The sequence below is a fragment of the Heptranchias perlo genome, chromosome 16, assembly GCF_035084215.1.
Source record: "Heptranchias perlo isolate sHepPer1 chromosome 16, sHepPer1.hap1, whole genome shotgun sequence".
NCBI lineage: Eukaryota > Metazoa > Chordata > Chondrichthyes > Hexanchiformes > Hexanchidae > Heptranchias > Heptranchias perlo.
The window spans coordinates 62,901,771-62,921,752 of record NC_090340.1 but is presented as its reverse complement, the minus strand read 5'-3'; the positions used below and the strand labels follow the sequence as shown (position 1 = coordinate 62,921,752).

The 19,982-nt window shown below is 45.4% G+C and overlaps 2 protein-coding genes across 6 annotated transcripts in view; both read left to right on the top strand.

The window, feature by feature from the left end:
- Positions 1-19,982, top strand: part of LOC137333827 (granule associated Rac and RHOG effector protein 1-like) — a 181,416-nt gene that overhangs the window by 80,102 nt on the left and 81,332 nt on the right. For 4 of the 5 annotated variants that reach the window (XM_067998191.1, XM_067998188.1, XM_067998189.1 and 1 more), the window contains exon 2: positions 16,574-18,160. The exons of the other annotated variant lie outside the window; for it this stretch is intronic. In XM_067998191.1, coding sequence (XP_067854292.1) covers positions 17,669-18,160 — 492 coding nt within the window. In that variant the 5' untranslated portion in view covers positions 16,574-17,668. The remainder of the gene's footprint in view (positions 1-16,573; positions 18,161-19,982) is intronic. 5 annotated transcript variants of the gene reach the window in all.
- On the top strand, positions 3,786-4,962 carry LOC137333440 (uncharacterized). Its single transcript, XM_067997590.1, has 2 exons — positions 3,786-3,924; positions 4,085-4,962. The coding sequence occupies exons 1-2, from the start codon at positions 3,786-3,788 to the stop codon at positions 4,960-4,962; spliced, it is 1,017 nt and encodes a 338-aa protein (XP_067853691.1).

The following is a 19,982-nucleotide window of genomic DNA, read 5'->3' as shown; positions in this document are numbered from 1 at the left end:
GGCAATAAGGCTTTATTTTGGACAAGTATTTCTGTAAAGGGGACAGAGTTAAGGGTGAATATTTTTTGAATAGAAAGAACACCCCCTTTCATAGAAAAAGTATTTAAATACGTCCATTTTATAGAAACATAGGAACATTCAGCCCCTCATGCCTGCTCCGCCATTTGATAAGATTATGGCTGATCTGTGATCTAACTCCATATACCTGCCTTTGGCCCATATCCCTTAATACCTTTGGTTGCCAAATAGCTATTTATCTTAGATTTAAATTTAGCAATTGAGCTAGCGTCAATTGCCGTTTGCGGAAGAGAGTTCCAAACTTCTACCACCCTTTGTGTGTAGAAATGTTTTCTAATCTCGCTCCTGAATGGCCTGGCTCTAATTTTTAGACTGTGCCCCCTACTCCTAGAATCCCCAACCAGTGGAAATAGTTTCTCTCTATCCACCCTATCCGTTCCGCTTAACATCATATAAACTTCGATCAAATCACCCCTTAACCTTCGAAATTCCAGAGAATACAACCCCAATTTGTATAATCTCTCCTTGTAACTTAATCCTTGAAGTCCGGGTATCATTCTTGTAAACCTACGCTGCACTCCCTCCAAGGCCAATATGTCCTTCCGAAGGTGCGGTGCCCAGAACTGCTCACAGTACTCCAGGTGCGGTCTAACCAGGGTTTTGTATAGCTGCAGCATAACTTCTGCCCCCTTGTACTCTAGTCCTCTAGATATAAAGGCCAGCATTCCATTAGCCGCCTTGATTATTTTCTGCACCTGTTCATGACACTTCAATGATCTATGTACATGTACCCCTAAGTCCCTTTGTTTTTAACTTTTTACCATTTTATGACTTTGCTCGAGAGCTGAGCTCAGCTGGGGCAGTGGTAGGGACACCAGTCTGCCTGAGCTCCTCACGCTTATGGAGGGGGAAGTTGGCCTGGAAGCTGCTCCTGCTCCGTATCGTGTGACCCTCTGCTGTAAGTGCAGAAGGGCAAGTGTGTATGGGTGAGGACAGGATCAGGCTCAGCTATGACGACTGCTGCGGTTGGATAGCCTGTTGTCTAGATTAAAACAGAGTGGCAATCAACGATTGTGGAACTGAACCCCAACAAGGAGTTAATGCCTTCAAGAGATGGAGAAAGGCAGAAAAATGAATTGGTGAGATGACATGTTTGGCTGACTGCTTGGATTTGTCAGTTGCGCATGACCTGTAGTGATGCATTCTGTTTTCGTGTTTATTTTTGTATCGCGTACTTGCCATGAAAAAGCTAAAAGTCTGTCTCAAAGTAACGTTGCCTAGAGCCAAACAGGATCCTTAGGCAGCGTTTACAGCATAGGTTTACAAACCTGGATCTTTGGCGGTTGGGGGGGGGTGCGTGGGGAGTTCTTTGATATTATTAGATTTCTGTCCATTTCATCAGATTCCTGTCTGTCTGTTTGTTGACTGACTAACATGTTATTTCTGTTGCTATATACTAATAATACACTTGCTGAAATGACAGCGCTGTGTTCCTTTGTATAGCTGACGGTCTTTCGGAAGTTGGGACAGGAGTTGGTTGATATTTGCAGGGAGTTCCGAGGAGTGTGAATATTTGCAGGGGTTCTCCTGTGCCCCACACAATGGTTTGAGAACCAGGAACACACACATACTCGGGTTCAGTTGTAAAACCTAAAGTGTTAATAATGGTGAATTTTTGTTTAAAAAAAAAATCAGATCCTCGAGGAACACCAGCCTCCATTGGTTGTAATGTAGATAAAAGACTGATCAATATTATTGCTTTAAAAATGTCAAATGAATCATTGAAACCTAGAGATTACCGTCAACTGAAATTGCAGAAATGAGTTGTAGAAGGGCCTGCGTAACTAAACTTCGAGGGACCTACAAAAATCCTAAAGCTGGCTCTCCCTGGATCTGTACAGGGAAAGTTTGGGGTATTGAGTATTGTAGGAAGGTGCTGGATGAATTGGTAAACCAAAATGTATCATTAGTTCAAGTATGGCTGTGTATGACATGCTCAATCTCCATTCAAGCTGCTGTTTGGTTTTTGTTTGTTCTTGACATCTTGTACTGTCTTTGTTCTCCATTAACCCCAGTAGCAAAACTTGACCGATAATACTCGATAGGAACGAATGGAGAACACCGATGAGCATTAAATTGCAGTTCAATGTCAGTATTGTCATGTATGTGTTACCTCCAGACTTGACTATTCCAATGCTCTCCTGGCTGGCCTCCCATCTTCCATCCTCTGTAAACCTGAGCTTATCCAAAACTCTGCTGCTAGCATCTTAATTCGCACTAAGTCCCGTTCATCCATCACGCCTGTGCTCATTGACCTACGTTGGCACCTGGTCCAATAATGCCTTGATTTTTAAAATTCTCATCCTTGTTTTCAAATCTCTCCCTGGCCTCGCCCCTCCCTATTTCTGTAACCTCCTCCAGCCCTACAACCCACCGAGATCTCTGTGGTCCTCCAATTCTTGCCTCTTGCGTGTCTCCGATTTTCATCGCTCTACCATTGGCTGCCGTGCCTTCAGCTGCCTAGGCCCTAAGCTCTGGAATTCCCTCCCTAAACCCCTCTCCTCCTTTAAGACGCTCCTTAAAACCTACCTTTTTGACCAAGCTTTTGGTCACCTGTCCTAATATTTCCTTAACTGGCTCGTTGTCAAATTTTGTTTAATAATGCTTCTGTGAAGTGCCTTGGGACGTTTTACTACGTTAAAGGCACTATATAAATGAGTGTTGTTGTTATGTGTGCAGCTGAATTGCTGATCCTCTGTTGTGAGGACTGACGCTGGAAATACAATGGGGGGGAAAAAGGCAATGCTGCAAATATTTCAGTACAGATGGTGTGGGTGGCTGTGAGCGAGTGAATGGGTGTCTTTGTGGGTGAGGTAAACATTTCGTAAATTCTTTCAATGACTCATTCAAACTGATAATGTGCCTTTTGAGTACCGAGGTGTTTTTACATTTTCTGTGCGTTTCTGTTGAATGTTACTTTAGAAAAAATGACTGAACGTGGTTTTAATATCTGTATTGATAAACAGATCCTTAGTTTTATTCATTTTTCTAAGTCAACTTTTGATACAGAATGATCCCGCACTTGACAAAGGGGTGTGTGTATATATGTGTGTGGTTTAGTCTGAATGAAATGGATGTTATCTCTTTCCTTTATTGGAGTACTAAAATCGACTTTTTTTAGAAATTGGTTTAATTTAAATTGAAATGTCCTTTGAAGCAATCCCAATTGTTGCTGTAAGCAGGATCTGTTCTCTACTTACTTGCTGTAGATTTTTCCTTTTGCCCTCTGGTCTGTGTTTTGTGAAATTTCTAATAAATTTATATATTTTTTTAAAAATGAAGGAAAATGCACAATTTGTAAAGTTGCTCATTAAAGCGCCTTGAAACTGTCAGAATGATAGTTGCTGTAGAGGGGATTTCACTTGTCAGGTCCAGATGTTTGCCCTCTTGTGCTGCCTGATGTTTTATTGTGTACCAATTAGCAGACTTCCCTTGTATTATAATGGAACAAAATATGTAAGTGGGCAGAACAATGGCAGATGAAATGTGATGTAGACGTGTAGAAAATTGCACACAGGAAGGAAAAATGAGCAAGTCACATACTCCATGAATGGTACTGAAATAGCAAGGAGGAAGTTGAAAGGGATCTTGAGGAGTCTTGGTAAACTTGATCTTCATGTCTGACAAATGCAGAGCAGCAATCTGCAAAGCCAATAGAATGACTAAACTGCATTACCAAAACACTGGAATACAAGACAAAGGAAGTCATGATCAAACCCTGCAGTCCTCTGGTCAGACTACCTCTCAAGTACTGTGTCCAGTTCTGGGTGCTGAGCCCAAAGAGAGGCATTCAGGCACTGGAGTCGATGCAGAGAAGAGCCATGAGATTGATCCTTAACATCAAAGGTCTGAGTTATGACCAAGGATGGGAGAAACTTGGGATTTTAAGCCTTGAAAGGAGGCATCTGAGAGATTATCCTACTGGACGTCATCACCAAGCAGACGCCTCGTGAATCCCTGGCCACGTGACTCTCTTTTCGCCGTACCCCCCCCCCCCCGTCCCAAGGCTCCTCCCCCGCCCCGCGGGCGCCTCGCGGCTCCTCCCCCGCCCCGCGGGCGCCTCGCGGCTCCTCCCCCGCCCCGCAGGCGCCTCGCGGCTCCTCCCCCGCCCCGCGGGCGCCTCGCGGCTCCTCCCCCGCCCCGCGGGCGCCTCGCGGCTCCTCCCCCGCCCCGCGGGCGCCTCGCGGCTCCTCCCCCGCCCCGCGGGCGCCTCGCGGCTCCTCCCCCGCCCCGCGGGCGCCTCGCGGCTCCTCCCCCGCCCCGCGGGCGCCTCGCGGCTCCTCCCCCGCCCCGCGGGCGCCTCGCGGCTCCTCCCCCGCCCCGCGGGCGCCTCGCGGCTCCTCCCCCGCCCCGCGGGCGCCTCGCGGCTCCTCCCCCGCCCCGCGGGCGCCTCGCGGCTCCTCCCCCGCCCCGCGGGCGCCTCGCGGCTCCTCCCCCGCCCCGCGGGCGCCTCCCCCGCCCCGCGGGCGCCCCGCGGCTCCTCCCCCGCCCCGCGGGCGCCCCGCGGCTCCTCCCCCGCCCCGCGGGCGCCCCGCGGCTCCTCCCCCGCCCCGCGGGCGCCCCGCGGCTCCTCCCCCGCCCCGCGGGCGCCCCGCGGCTCCTCCCCCGCCCCGCGGGCGCCCCGCGGCTCCTCCCCCGCCCCGCGGGCGCCCCGCGGCTCCTCCCCCGCCCCGCGGGCGCCCCGCGGCTCCTCCCCCGCCCCGCGGGCGCCCCGCGGCTCCTCCCCCGCCCCGCGGGCGCCCCGCGGCTCCTCCCCCGCCCCGCGGGCGCCTCGCGGCTCCTCCCCCGCCCCGCGGGCGCCTCGCGGCTCCTCCCCCGGCCACGAGCCAACGAGGGATGGGCAATAAGTGCCGCCGTGGCTTTGTCGTAGAAATGTTCAAGTAATCTATTGTGTGTAGAGTACTGGGAGATGTTTGAGGCATGTGATGTGCTGCATAAATGCAAGCTGTTATCACTGATAGCTTGTCTGAGATGGGAACTTTCCATGTGACTGCTCCAGGGTGCAGGAGCTATTGCAGTCAGATTGTGCGCTGATGGGCTTGCCTGTGGTTTCTGTTGAATTGATGCAGTGGCGGTGTGCACACACTCCGGGATTTAGTTGCAAGAACATTGTGTATGTCTGAAAGAATTGTACTGTTTGAAGATCAGAAGGCAAGGTTCAGGATGACTCACTGGAATTCCTTGCTCCCAGTGTATTTATAGGAGAAATTAGCTTCTAAACGAAATGGTCACACTGAGCAGCTCAAACTATTAAGTGGCATGGACTATAAAAGTGGTGCTGTTGTAGGTTTAACTGTGACAGAGGCAACCACTGTTCTGCTCCAAGTCTGCCTGGATTTGTTGGGAAAGAAAAGCAAAGCATTGGTGCCTTCATTCCGAAAAAACGATTTGTAAGTTGACTGGGCCTTTTTAAAAAGAAGTGAATTGATCTAATGTGTGCTGTGTATTAAGTCCTGCCTTGTTTTAGTTCCTCTAAATACAGCGTCCTTTAAAGGCAGATTTAAATAGATTATAAGATAGTTAAATCAAAATAGAACTGTAGGATTAGCTGGCCAGCAAGCACTAGGCTCGGGTGGAATTCTTCATTTAAACATCAGACTTTACTGTGAGTTATACTGCGGTTAAAAGCTACAGGTTTGTTTTCGTGTCATGGGGGTAAACAGTGGTGGTGCTTCGTTCTTGCAGTTTTCATGGGACTGCAGGAGTGAGCCCAGGTTATTACGGGTTGTTGGGGAGGGGAGGGGAGGGGAGGGGGGGGGGGGGGGGGGAGAAGAGGAAAGAAAAATTGCAAAGGCTGATTTCCCTTTAAGATTTGGTCATGAGGTTGCCCACATGACCTTTCCCCTTTCGTGTGTCATAGAAGTATCCTTGTTCCCCTAATTGAATGGCGGAACAAGGACAAGGGGCTGAATGGCCTACTATTTCTATATTCCTTCCCAATTAGAGCCCGTAGCTCATTTTCTGTATTGATGATGGCTTCTACCGTGTTGTGTTTGAGTCTTGTAGTTACTCTGTTACTGTCCTGTTGGTGGAGGTGAGGGGAAGGGTGATAGAAAAAGGAACTGGTATCACAGTCTTCTGGCTTCAACAGTCAGGGTTCCATTGTTGACAGATGGCAGTTACCCAGAGGAATTGATTGGAAATTCTCCATAACATGACATGGCTTCATCTGAGATTTATCTTGAAGCTAGGCGCTTTGGAGTAAGGTAGGCTGAGGTGATTCCAAAGGAATGCTTTTGCTGTGTAGGGTTTGGGCCCAAAGATTCAGGTAGTCGGTGACTTTGGCACCAGTCTTCTCACCTGGCATGCTGTCTGAACCATTTTAAGACTGATAACTCCCTTAGCTCTGGAATTCCCTCTCTAAACCTTTCCGTCTCTCCACCTCTACCTCTTCGACCAAGCGTTTGGTCACCTGTCCTAACGTCTCCTCCTTTGGCTTGGTGTCAAATTTTGTCTGATTATGCTCCTGTGAAGCTCCCTGGGATGTTTTACTATGTTAAAGGTGCTATATAAATGCAAGTTGTTGTTGATTGGCTATCTCTGAAACTCCAGTAGTTAGGATCATTTTGGTCAGTATTGCCAGAGCATAGCTTGATCGAGGTGAAACCATCTGGAGATCTCTGCTCTGATCAAAATGTTTGGGTGTGACTGGCCGCATCTTCCATGTTCTTTCTCTGCCTGCTGACCTGCTTTGGAAAGTTCCCCTCCGCACCAAGCACAGAAAGAAGGAAACTGGTGCGGGTATCTGGACAACCTAAGGGCTGTTCTCATGTACCTGCACGTGGCCAGTTTGAGTAGTGCTGATGGAGGCCACTAAATGTGACAGTTGATTGTCCTGATATTTACCCCTCTTCCCCCACCTCACGAGAAATTATCTTGCCTCTGCTTGGTATCTATCATCGATGGTCTTTCTGAGATGGGAACCAAGTAACCTAGGTTCAGGAGTTTAGTGTAATAAAATGGTGCAGTGACTGTCCTATCTGTTCCACTGGCGCAGCTCTAGTGCAGGACAGTGACTCCCAGAGACTCTGCTGAAAGAAGGTTGTGTATGTTTGATGGAATTGAACTGTTTCAACATCAGGAGGAAAGTTTCAGAGTGACTCACTGGAATTCCTTTCAAACAGTTAGAGAGTATTTATAGGGTTGTTGACCTGAGAAAATTGCAGGCAGAGAACAATGTACCCTCCAAGGCAGAAGTGTACTCGTTGTCAAAGGAAAGCCAGCTACCATAAGATCTGCTGTGTAAGTCAACTCTTCCTGTTACTTATGCTTGCTTGTACAGTGATGCTATTTTATAGTAGTTCTTGATCAAAATCAGTATTTTACAACAAAGGAATTTTGTTAGTAGAATTCCTGTTTTCTTCAGCCACCCCTCTAACAGAGCCTTTTCATATGAATTTGATAGTCAGTGGCCTGTAAAGTCCATTCATTTCATCGAATTTACAGCATAGAAACAGGCCATTTGGCCCAATAGGTCCATGCTGATGTTTATGCTCCACCCAAGCCTCCTCCCACCTTACTTCATCTAACCCTATCAGCATATCCTTCTATTCCTTTCTCCTTCATATACTTATCTAGCTTCCCCATAAGTACATCTATGCTAATCGCCTCAGTCACTCCATGTGGTGGTAGGTTCCACATTCTCACTATTCTCTGGGTAAAGAAGTTCCTCCTGAATTCCTTATTGGATTTATTAGTGACTATCTTATATTTATGGTCCCTAGTTTTGGACTTCCCCACAAGTGGAAACATCTCTACGTCTACCCTATCGAACCCCTTCATAATTTCAAAGACCTCTATTAGGTCAGTCTTTTTTCTAAAGAAATGACCCCCAGCTTGGTCAGTCTTTCCTGATAATTATAAAGTCTCAGTTCTGGTATCATCTGTGTAAATTTTTTTTCACTTTCTCCATTGCCTCTATATCATTTTGTAATATGGAGGCCAGAACTGTGCGCAGTATTCCAGGTGTGGTCTAACCAAGGTTCTATATACGTTTAACGTAACTTCTCTGCTTTTGAATTTTATTCCTCTAGAAATGAACTCCTTTAGAAAGGACTGCTTTGTTTGCATTTTTTGTGGCTTTGTTAACCTGTGTTGCTTCTTTTAATTTGTGAATTTTCTCCACTCTCCCTCAACCCAACCTACGAGTTGATGCCTTAACAAGAGAGCAAATTCTTCTACAGATCAAGTAGGCGAGTATAGAAATTCCTCAAATTGTAGTCTCTCGTTGGTTCACAGACTGGGAGGATCCAAAGTTTGATCCCTATTCTGTACCGAGTAAGTTGATATTAGCTGGGACAATAATTGGGATGGTACAATTTGTTGCTGCGCCCTTCAGCTTGGTAGGGAAAAAAAGGTGTCAGTTCTGTGGAGAGACTGGAGAAGCTGAGATTGTTCTCCTTAGAGCAGATAGGGTTAAGGAGAGATTTAATAGAGGTGTTCAAAACTATGATAGGTTTTGATAGAGTAAATAAGGAGCGACTGTTTCCACTGGCAGGCGGGTCAGTAACCAGAGGACACGGATTTAAGATAATTGGCAAACAAATCAGAGGGGAGATGAGAATTTTTTTTAGTGCGGTGAGTTGTTATGATCTGGAATACGCTGCTTGAAAGGGTGGTGGAAGCAGATTCAACAATAACATTCAAAAGGGAATTGGATAAATACTTGGAGGGGAGAACATTGTCTCTAAATGCTATCCAGTGACTGTGTGTGTTTGGGATAAGCTTGTGTGTGGACGTCAGCTGAGGACAGGAGTGGGCGCAGCTGTGGTGCCCCTGGTGGTTGAGAGGTTAGCCCGCACTCACTGCTGAGGCTCACAAATGAAGAGTGGCCTTTTGATCGAGATATTAGTGCGCCTACTCGTGGAACCTTACACCAGCATGTGTAAGAATCTTCAGGAGAGAAAATTGAAAGAAGGGACGTACAGACAGAAATAGCTAAATTTGCTTTAAAGGTGTTTGTCAATAGTAAACAAAGGACTTGGATTTATATAGAGCCTTTCAGGACGTCCCAAAGTGCTTTACAGCCAATGAAATACGTTTGAAGTAGGAACATAGGAACAGGAGTAGGCCATTCAGCCCCTCGTGCCTGCTCCGCCATTTGATAAGATCATGGCTGATCTGTGATCTAACTCCATATACCTGCCTTTAGCCCATATCCCTTAATACCTTTGGTTGCCAAAAAGCTATCTATCTCAGATTTAAATTTAGCAATTGAGCTAGTATCAATTGCCGTTTGCGGAAGAGAGTTCCAAACTTCTACAACCCTTTGTGTGTAGAAATGTTTTCTAATCTCGCTCCTGAAAGGTCTGGCTCTAATTTTTAGACTGTGCCGCCTACTCCTAAAATTCCCAACCAGCGGAAATAGTTTCTCTATCCACCCTATCCGTTCCCCTTAATATCTTATAAACTTCAATCAGATCACTCCTTAACCTTCGAAACTCTAGAGAATACAACCCCACTGTTGTAATGTAGGAAACATGGTAGCCAATTTGCACAGAGCAAGGTCCCACAAACAGCAATGTGATAATGACCAGGTAATCTGTAGTAATATGGACTGAAAATGTAACTGTTATTTCACAGCTATGTAGATTCACTTCCAGAATATCAAAATTTTTAGAAGGTTACATTTAATTATTCTTTTAGCTGGAATGACAGGGTGATTGAAGCCTCGTGAGGGATTCTGAATGAAATTGTACTGTGAAATTGCAGATTCTGTTTTAGTTTACAATAACAACTTGCATTTATACAGCGCCTTTAATGTAGTAAAACATCCCAAGGTGCTTCACAGGAGCGAAAACAAACAAAATTTGAAACCGAGCCACATGAGATATTAGGAAAGGTGACAAAAAGCTTATTCAAAGAAGCAGGTTTCTTAAAGGAGGAGAGAAAGGTAGAGAGACGGGGAAGTTTAGGGAGGGAATTCCAGAGGTTAGGGCCTAGACGGCTGAAGGCACAGCTGCCGATGGTGGAGTGAAGGAAACGGAGGATGCCCAAGAGGCCAGAATTGGAGGAGAATAGAGGTTTCGGAGGTTTGTAGGACTGGAGGAAGTTACAGAGATAGGGAGGGGCGAGGCCATGGAGGGATTTTAACTTGAGGATGAGAATTTTAAAATAGAGGCGTTGCCGGACTGGGAGCCAATATAAGTCAGTGAACATGGATGATGGGTAAACGGGACTTAAAAATATTGGTTTATGATATACGACTACAAGTTCAAATGCACTGTGTAAAACTTCCAGAAGCTTTGACAGAGCTGACATTCGGCTTTTTGTAATTTAAAAAAAATATTGGACGTACACAGTGGCCCAGGTCATCAGGTGATGGGGCAGACCTAAAATCGTGGTCCGTCTTTCTTTTTCATATGGCGATGGACCTGCTGCTAATTTCAAGCATTTTCTGTTTTGGATTTGCACTATTCAGGGTTATTCTTTTTATCTCAATCCAGGAGTAGGGCCATGAGAAATTATACTCTGGAAGCCCTCAATTCCGTAGCTGCATTGTTAATACTCAAGCTACGATTTAGCTAGAATGTTCTGTAACTGCACCCCCTGTGAAGCGCCTTGGGACGTTTTACTACATTAAAGGCGCTATATAAATGCAAGTTGTTCTTGTTGAAATATCTTTATATTTGCCCAGAGCTGGTGCTGTTCCTATCCATTGCAGTAAATGCCTCCTAACATGGTCTGTTGCACAATCTTCAGCTTTCACTACAAGTACTTTGTAGGGCAGTGAGAATCATGCCAAGTTCCCCACTCCCCCCCCCACTTCCTCCCTTCCCCAACATTGAGTAATTTGCATACGTGGGGCTTTTTGCCAAGAGGTGCTGGAGCGTTGTTTGGCTCTTCATCAGAGTTGGAATTTCTTTATTTAAAGTTAAAATCCCTGTCAGAGTCCCAACATAAATCAAGGCCTGCATCCCGCTATTTATATTTATAACACTTTTTTTGTTTTCCTTCTGTTGCAGCTCCGCCCCCCCCCATCTGGACCCATGGGCCTTTTTGGAAAAAAAATGAGCCCTCTTCCTTCATAAAACATGACCTCATGCCCTCGAGCAGCTGAACTTACAGTGAAGCCTAACCGGTACAGCCTGTGATAACATTATTGGATGGTTCACTGAGATTAAATCTCTCAGTGCAACCCGGGTCATTTGGGCGGTGTGTGTACGTAGAGACCTGCTACTGTACCCGGCAGAGAATTGATTTATTACTTGATGTTGATTCCTTTCTCTACCCGATGCCATCTTGAAGGATTGCAGCCAATTGATTTTGCTGCCATGAGTCCCAGACTTCTGTTCTTCACCTAGCCCAGTGCCACCAGAAGGAAAAAAGTACATGCATTTAAATAGTGCCGTATAATCTCACTCAACAGATCCCAGATAATGGAATTACTCTGAAGTGCAGTCTGTAGGCAGCCATTTTTGCACATGTTGCACAACAGCAATGAAATGAGTGACCGGTTCATCTATTTTTTTGATGGAAGGATATTGACCAGGGCACCGGGAGAACCAGCTGCTCCCTCTCTAATAGTGCTGCAGGATCTTTAATGTTTACCTGAACCGCAGGAAGAGGCAGATGGGGGTCTCAGTTTAACATCTCATTCGAAGGGCAGCATCTTTGGCAATGCAGTGCTCCCTCAGTATTGCATTGAAGTGCCAGCCTGGTTTCACGTGGAGCGTGAACCCACAGTCTCTGATTGGTGAAAGTGCTACCAACTCAGCCAAGCTGATTCTCGGTGTATTTAGGGTATTGGTACCTCTATGCTTTAGGAAAAGTGACATTTAAGCTAATGTGCTTTAATATTGTGCAGTATGCTTGCGTGATTATCCTAATTCATCGCCTCAAACTGCTCCCTGTGTTATACATCTCAAAATGCTCCATCCGGACAAAACCACGGCTGGAAGGAAAGTCTATAACTAATTGTACTGCAGCTTGTTTTAGCAGTTAAAGTGGACGAAGTATGAAATTTCACACTCCTTCCATTATGCCGATTTTATCCCTCAATCAACACCTGAAACAGATGATCTGGTCTTTTATTACATTGCTGTTTGTGGAACCTTGCTGTGCGTAATTTGGCTACAACAGTGACGGCACTTCAAAAAGAACTTCATTGGTTGTAAAGCACTTTGGTCATCCTGAGGTTGTGAACAGTGCTATATAAATGCAAGTCTTTCTCCTCCTTTACTAAATACCCAGGTGACAACACGACCATGTACAAAACCATTCTGCTGCTTTAGTGGCGTGAGCTACATTGTGTCTGAGTGATTGGAGATGACTAAAGGTTGCATTTAATTGATCTATGATTATCATACAGGGTACAAACAGATGCACACAACTAGAGAAAAAGGGTATCGGAGAAAAGATCAATGGAAGTAATGTGGGAATAAGGGCAAAAAGAGAGATTGTTCTCCAGGTGTGAAGCTGTGGATAGTGTGGTTGTCCAAGATGAATTTAATGTAGACAAATGTGAAGTAATGAGACTATGGATGCGAAACGAACAGTGGGAATATAAATTAAATGGCTCTATGAACTAAACTAAGGACACAACACAGGAGAAGGATAGAAACATATATCTTATAGCACAGGCGTTCTGTTCGGCCCATCCCACATGCACTGGCCTCTGAGCTACCCACTTAGTCCCTTTCCCCATCCCTTTTACATTTGTCGTCTTCAAATATTTCTTTCTTTCCCTTTAAAAAGCCATTATGGATTCTGCATCTATCACAGAACGTCCTACCAGAAATTGTGTTCAATCAGAATAGCCAATCACAGCACCTGTTTAATTAATTAATCTATTACTGTCTCAAACTGTTAAGGCACTAAAACAAAGTCAAATAAAGTCAAATTACGAGACAAGTAGTAAAGTTTCAGTACTTCAGTACTAACTACTGATGAGACTAAATTCCACCCTCAAGTGACCGTACACATGCCACTGGTGTCTCGAAACTGACAAAACAGCACAGGGTGTGCAGCAGTAAAGAACGCTAACAGCGTCCGTGGAATATATAGCCAGAGGACTTGAGCATAAATTCCAGAAGGTGACAGAGGCTGTATAAATCACTGGGGTACTGTGTACATTTCTGATATCTGCCTACACCAAGGATATCCAGGCATTTGAGACAGTACAGGAAAGGGCTACCAAACTTATACCTAGCTTACAGCATGAGCTATAAAGAGAAGTTGAGAGTCTGTGATTGTTTACTGTGAATAAGAGAAGGCTTAGGGGAAGTGTTATTCAAGATTCTGGACATTGAATTCTGATGATGTGTTAAAGTTTGCCACAAACACTGGAACCAGTCGACACAAAAAGAAAGACTTGCATTTATACAGCACCTTCCACAACCTCAGGACGTCCCAAAGCACTTTACAGCCAAGAATTACTTTTGAAATGTCATCACTGTTATAATGTAGGAAAACACGGCATCCAATTTATACACAGCAAGCTCCCACAAACAGCAATGTGATAAATGACCAGGTAATCTGTTTTAGTGCTGTTAGTTCAGGGATAAATATTGCCCAGGACAGTGGGGAGAACTCACCTGCTTTTCAAAATAGTGCCATGGGATCTTTTACATCCACCTGGGAGGGCAGACAGGGCCTTGGTTAAACGTCTCATCCAAAAGACGGCACCTCTGACAGTGCAGACATAGATCCAAGTTTGGAAGAAAGATGCACAGACGGTTAAGATTTCACTGCTTTATACAGAAGGTAGTGAAATTGTGGAACGGACTAGCCCAGGGAGACAGCGGTGGCAGGTAGTGAGGGAAAATGTAAGGGAGAATTGGAGATATTTGAGGGAGCGGGTTATTGAGTGAGATTAGTTTTTGAGACCAGCCAGGGGACTACAGGATTTTCTGGCCACGTCACTTCCTACGTTACTGGGGAAATGTTGCAGCAGTATATGAAGTTGATGTCTTGTGTGTTAAGTTACCTGATTGTCACTTCGATGTCAGTTGTGGTAGGAAATACAGTGGTTACTGTGCAGTCTAACTCACCACCACCAACAGTGTAATGAGTGATATCTGTCGTAGTGTTGTTAACCTGACTGTAGAAGTCTCTGAATACTGGCGAAAATTTTATTTTAAAAAATACGTTACTATGACTTCTGGTACCCTGCTGTCCATGAGGGAAAAATTTGGATGTGAGAAGTAAAAGAAAAACTTGGATTTGTATAGCGCCTTTCACGACCTCAAGGCGTCCAAAAGCGCTTTACAGCCAATGAAGGACTTTTTTGAAGTGTAGTCACTGTGGTAATGTAGGAAAACGCGGCAGCCAATTTGTGTGCAGCAAAATCCCACCAACAGCAGTGAGATAATGACCAGATAATCTGTTTTTTAGTGATGTTGGTTGAGGGATAAATATCGGCCCAGTTCACTGGGGAGAACTCCCCTGCTCTTCTTTGAAATAGTGCCATGGGATCTTTTATGTCCACCTGAGAAGTCAGACGGGGCCTCGGTTTAACATCTCATCGAAAGACGGCATAGCTCCCTCAGTACGGCACTGAAATGTCAGCCTGCATTTTGTGCTCAAGTCAAGAACCCACAACCTTCTGACTCAGAGGTGAGAGTGCTACCCACTGAGCCACAGCTGACACAGTATGTTATTTCTGAGACTGTTTCAACCCCTACACTGCCTCCATGTTAAACTGTGTTGAGAGTTTTACTTGGAGAAGTGCATTGATTTGGAGTTGCCTGAATGAGTGGCAATGCCATAAGAAGTAATGTTCATTTTTCAAGACTTTTGGATATAGTTGCCACTCTATGGAACACACACACACACACACACACACACACACACACACACACACACACACACCCCCCCCCCCCGCACTCCTACATCTTAGTCGGGAACTTTTGTGATTTTGCCTGTTGTAGCATTTCCTGAAATGGAATTAGGCGTGTTGGAGAGAGAACAAGTGACTTTGGCTATCACATCTGCTTACAAGGCACTTTTTCTCAGCTTGATTGCAGATTGTTATCCTAGTGGGTAAAGGTACTGGCTGGTGTGTTGCTGAGCCCTGCAGGTTTGATTCCCAGTCTGTGCTCAGTTAGCTGACCTCAGCTGGGGCAGTTGTTGGGACACTACAATTGAGTTCAAATCCCATGGACTTGGAAGGGTTAAAATCAGCCACAATTCTCACTTTCGATCACTGTCTGTGACACTCACCGATAAATGCCCATGTGTACGTACGTTGAGGACAGGATCCAGGAATTGGCTATGATATCCTTCATGATGCCTTTATGTTCGGCAGCATCTCCCAAACCCACGACCTCCACCACCTTGAAGTTTCAGAGCAGCGGACACATGGGATCTCCATCACCTCCAACTTCTCCTTCAAGCCACACACCATCCTGACTGATGTATATCACCATTCCTTTATCGTCGCTGGGTCAAAATCCTGGAACTCCCTACCTAACCGCACTGTGGGAGAACCTTCACCACACGAACTGCAGCGGTTCAAGAAGAAGGCCCACCACCACCTTCTCAAGGGGCAACTGGGGATGGGCAATAAATGTCGGCTTTGCCGTCGACGCTCATATCCCAGAGAATGGAGGAAAAAAACCATACATCAAGATTGGCCACTTTGGCAAGGTATCAGAAGGCAGTGAGGTTCATGGAACTGCATCTCAGTAGAGATGGGGAAAAGTGCAGGCAAATTCTGGATGCCAAAATAGGCAAGATATCGGCACGGCACCACTGCTAAGGATGGAAAGCTAAAGTTTCTGTTACGTGACAGCTTGGGTCTCGAGAGTGATCTAACTGTGCTTTCCTGCATTTATTTTGTAATGTGCAGTTGGTCTTCCTGCTATCTGGCTGCATTGTGAGGGGCCAGAATTCCATGCTTACGCAGGGCTGACTACGACATTTTGATTGGTGTGCGTGTACTGAGTAGCGACGTCAGTACTCAATATGATCATGTCACCCATTCAAGCGTGCTACTGCATTAAGAGTATTTGCTTGCGCCCTGCAAGATTGGTAGCAGCTGAGAAGACTCAGTGGAAAATTGGTTTTCCTTACAGCTGATCTTAAAAACAAAAATTTTAAAAATATATAGCAGGTTTACATCGATGTGGCCATTGGCTGGGACACATCAGGGCTTTAGAAGTAAAAACAGCTTAAACTTTGAAGTCCAATGTTGAAGTTTCTGACTAAGGGAGCATTTTACACAGAATGTACAATACAGAAACAGGCCATTCGGCCCAACTGGTCAATGCTGGTGTTTGTGCTGCATACGAGCCTTCTCCCACCCGACTTCATCTCACCCTATTAACATATCCTTCTATTCCTTTCTCCCTCATGTGTTTATCTAGCCTCCCCTTAAATGCATCAGGCATAATGCAAAAAATAAAAGTTCAAATGGTCACTTGGTTTCCTCTGCCCCCCCCCCAATCCCCAAGCAGCTTGCTAGTTATAATCTCAAGGGGATGCTTAAAGCCAGACTTTTAACTTCCTCGCAGCAAATGTATTGTTTGGATTGATTTCTCTTTCTTTATTTCAGGAAATGACCTAGAGGCCTTAGCAATACGTTAGTGCTCTCCTGCTTCAGACTGCGACTGAGTGCAGAATCAATCTGGAAGCACCACTTGTTTCCGCTGTCGAACTCAAAAACTACCTCAGCAAGAAAAAAACCCAAGACGTATGAAGGGAGGAGGAGGAGGAGGAGGAGGAGGCAGCCTGTGAAATCTACAGGAGTCACAGCATAGGCGCTCGAGAGTTTTTGTTTCAGTATTAAGGTTGAAACACTACATCAAGTGAACTGCATTTGACCGACTGGATCCGTCAAAAATTCTTTGAAGAACGTGAACTGAACACCGCACAGAAGTAACGTGGACGACTTTGAGTAATAGTCCAAGCACTGAGTAGCTAATATTTTAAGTTTAACTTTTCGCTGTTGATCAGTGTCTTAGTCCGTTTTTGTAGTTCTGCTAATTTGATTTTTAGTGTTTGCTTTGTAGAGGTGTTCCAGCTTTTGTGTATTGGAGCTAGCAAGAGCTTTCATCAACATCAACACGTTTCGAAACTTAAAAGACCGTATGGTGGTACTAATCAAACTGGTGAGCTGATTCCCATTTGTTCTGGGTTTCTCTTTTTCTTTCACCTCCAGTCCCCTTTTTTTTCAGGGAGTGAAATGGCACTGACTCCTCCGACTGGCCGCTGTGGCTGGTTTCATTGTAATAATTGGGATACTGTGAGGCTCTGCTAGACCCTTCCGTGCGTTGCTGAGTAGCTCATCTCTGATAAGGAGGAGCCGCCGATGAATGTACGGGTCAGAGACGGAACAAGTTCTGAAAAGCTCCACGGCTTTTTTTTTAATCTCTCAGCACTTGACTCGCTGCAGCAGGGCTGCACCTAAGACACAAGACTAGTACACTTGACCCACTCAGCAACCATCTCCTATGCTGACGGACGGTGTTGTGTGGAAATGCTTGCCTTCAGGCACTCGATAGAGCTAAAATTATGCACGTGATATTCAACTCCTTTGCAGAACTTTCCGTGTTCAAAGTTGTTTGAAAAGTTTGACCGGAAGAAAATTGCTACCTTGATAAGACTTTTTACAAAAAGGAAACCACAAACCAAGAGCGCACTGTCACTTATGTATTGTTGCAGTGCTCAGGAAAATAAAATGGACTACAAGCGGCGCTTTTTGCTTGGCGGGTCCAAGCAGAAAGTGCAGCAACACCAGCAGTATCCAATGCCTGAGCTAGGCAGGACCCTGAGCGCACCTATGGCATCCACCACCGCAGCATCTTCGCTGGCACCCACAGTCCCCACCAGCTGCCCCAGTCCCGTGTCCCCCACTACCCAGATAGCCGACATCCAGCAGGGAATCTCCAAATACCTGGATGCACTGAACGTGTTCTGCCGAGCCAGCACGCTCCTCACTGACCTCTTCAGCAGCGTTTTTCGAAATTCGCATTATTCCAAAGCAGCTATGCAACTGAAAGACGTGCAGGTACATGTCATGGAGGCAGCAAGCAGACTAACAGCAGCAATAAAGCCAGAAATTGCGAAAATGCTGATGGAACTGAGTGCAGGGACAGCAAACTTCAAAGATCAGAATGACTTCAGTCTTCAAGATATCGAGGTAAGGAAACTCAGAGTTTCTTGTCTAACTGGGACTTGTCATCATTGACATATATCTATTAAAAAAAAAACTACCAACAATTCAAACTCATTTTTGTCAAGTAAAAACTTTGTTCAAAGAGATTGTTCGGTAACCTGGTTTACAGGAATTATTGCACCCGCAGGGTGCGGGAGCTGAGTTAACGTACACGTTTGAAACCGTATGACTACTGACGCAGCCCAAATTGGAAGCCGTCTAGAATGACCACTTTTATAAAATTAGAACTTTTCAGAGACTATAATGTGTCTGAGCTATACAGGTCTTGGGTTTGATCCCCAGTCTGTGCTGGTAGTCAGCCAGGGTGGTAGTTGGTGGGCTACTGTTGGCCTTAGCACTCTTAGGCTAGGGAGAGGACATTTGGTTTCTGCATATCTCTATCCAGTGACCCATACCGGAAGTGTACCTGTGGCCATGTTGATTGATGTGATTGGGTATAGCTGTGATGTCCTTTTGCGGTTCAGTAGCTTGCAATGCTCACTGTCCAGGCTGTGTTGAGGCATTGGGGGGGGTGGAACTATACAGTAGAAAAGAATTGACGTCCTTCAGGAGCAAATTCTGAGGGGGAGAAAATGGGTGAGAAAAGGATTGGAATACTGAATAGCATGGGGGAGGGGGTGGCCAAGGGGAAAGAGGAGAAATTCAGTCGGGAAAGAAGGATTCTCTTTCAGGATCTGCGTAGTTAGTGGGTGGTTTGTGTTGCGTAATTCACGTGGTTATTGGTTTGCATTACATTTTCATTTTAAACTTTTTCCCCCCTTTTAAAATGTTTGACTTTATTTTTAGCCCTGCTTGTTTTAGAGTTGACCAGCAGCAGTATATGATGAAATGTGGCCATTCTCTTGTACAGTTCAATGACACAATTGATTCAAAATAGAAAAAGCAGAATATGTTGGAGATATGCAGCAAGCCCGCGAAAAGACAAGTTCGTGTTCCGTGTCATTGAAGCGGGGTCCTACCCAGAATGCCAACTTATATTTTCTCTTTACATGCAGAAGGGCTAGCTGTCTATTTCCAAAATGTTTTGTTTCAGATTCCCAGTATTTTTTTACAATCTGTACATGTTCAATCTTTTTATCTTTTGGAGTTTGTACACAGACAGCTACCTATAAATTTCCCTACGCCCTTTTGCCCCTCTCCCTCACTCCCTGTTCCATACTTCTGGGATCCCACCCACTGACCGCCTACCTTGCAGTCGCTACAAGACACTTGTGGAACATTGCAGGGGCTTTACTTCCAGGGAGTGTTGCGGGAAAAGTTGGGCACTGTGCTTAAGGAGGAGAAAAGTGCAATCAAAACAGACATTTTTTGGGGGAAAATGGGGCATTTCCTACTTGTCGAAAAACCTGTACCCAAGGCAGGATATAAAGATGCGTGGAGGAAAGAGTAGGGGATGTTGTGCTCTGATCCTTGAATTCCAAACATAAAACAAAAACTACTGCTTGCATTTATATAGCACCTTTAATGAAGTAAAACGTCCCAAGGTGCTTTGCAGAAGCGATTGTCAAACAAAATTTGTCACTCAGCCACAAGGATATTAGGACAAGTGACCAAAAGCTTGGTCAAAGAGGTAAGTTTTAAGGAACGTCTTAAAGAAGGAGAGAGAGGTAGAGAGGTTTAGGGAGGGAATTCCAGAGCTTAGGGCCTAGGCTGCTGAAGGCACGGCCACCAATGGTAGAGTGATGGAAATCGGGGATGTGCAAGAGGTTAGAATTGGAGGAACGTAGAGCCTTAAACACAGTGCACTTAGTTCGCAGAATATTGACGTATTTTTGGAAGGAATGAT

Excerpts from the sequence above, each read along its gene's own strand:
- LOC137333440 (XM_067997590.1), top strand. The coding sequence starts at position 3,786 with ATGATCAAACCCTGCAGTCCTCTGGTCAGACTACCTCTCAAGTACTGT. Across the intron at positions 3,925-4,084 it reads ATTGATCCTTAACATCAAAG|GCTCCTCCCCCGCCCCGCGG; the intron begins GTCTGAGTTATG and ends CCCCGTCCCAAG.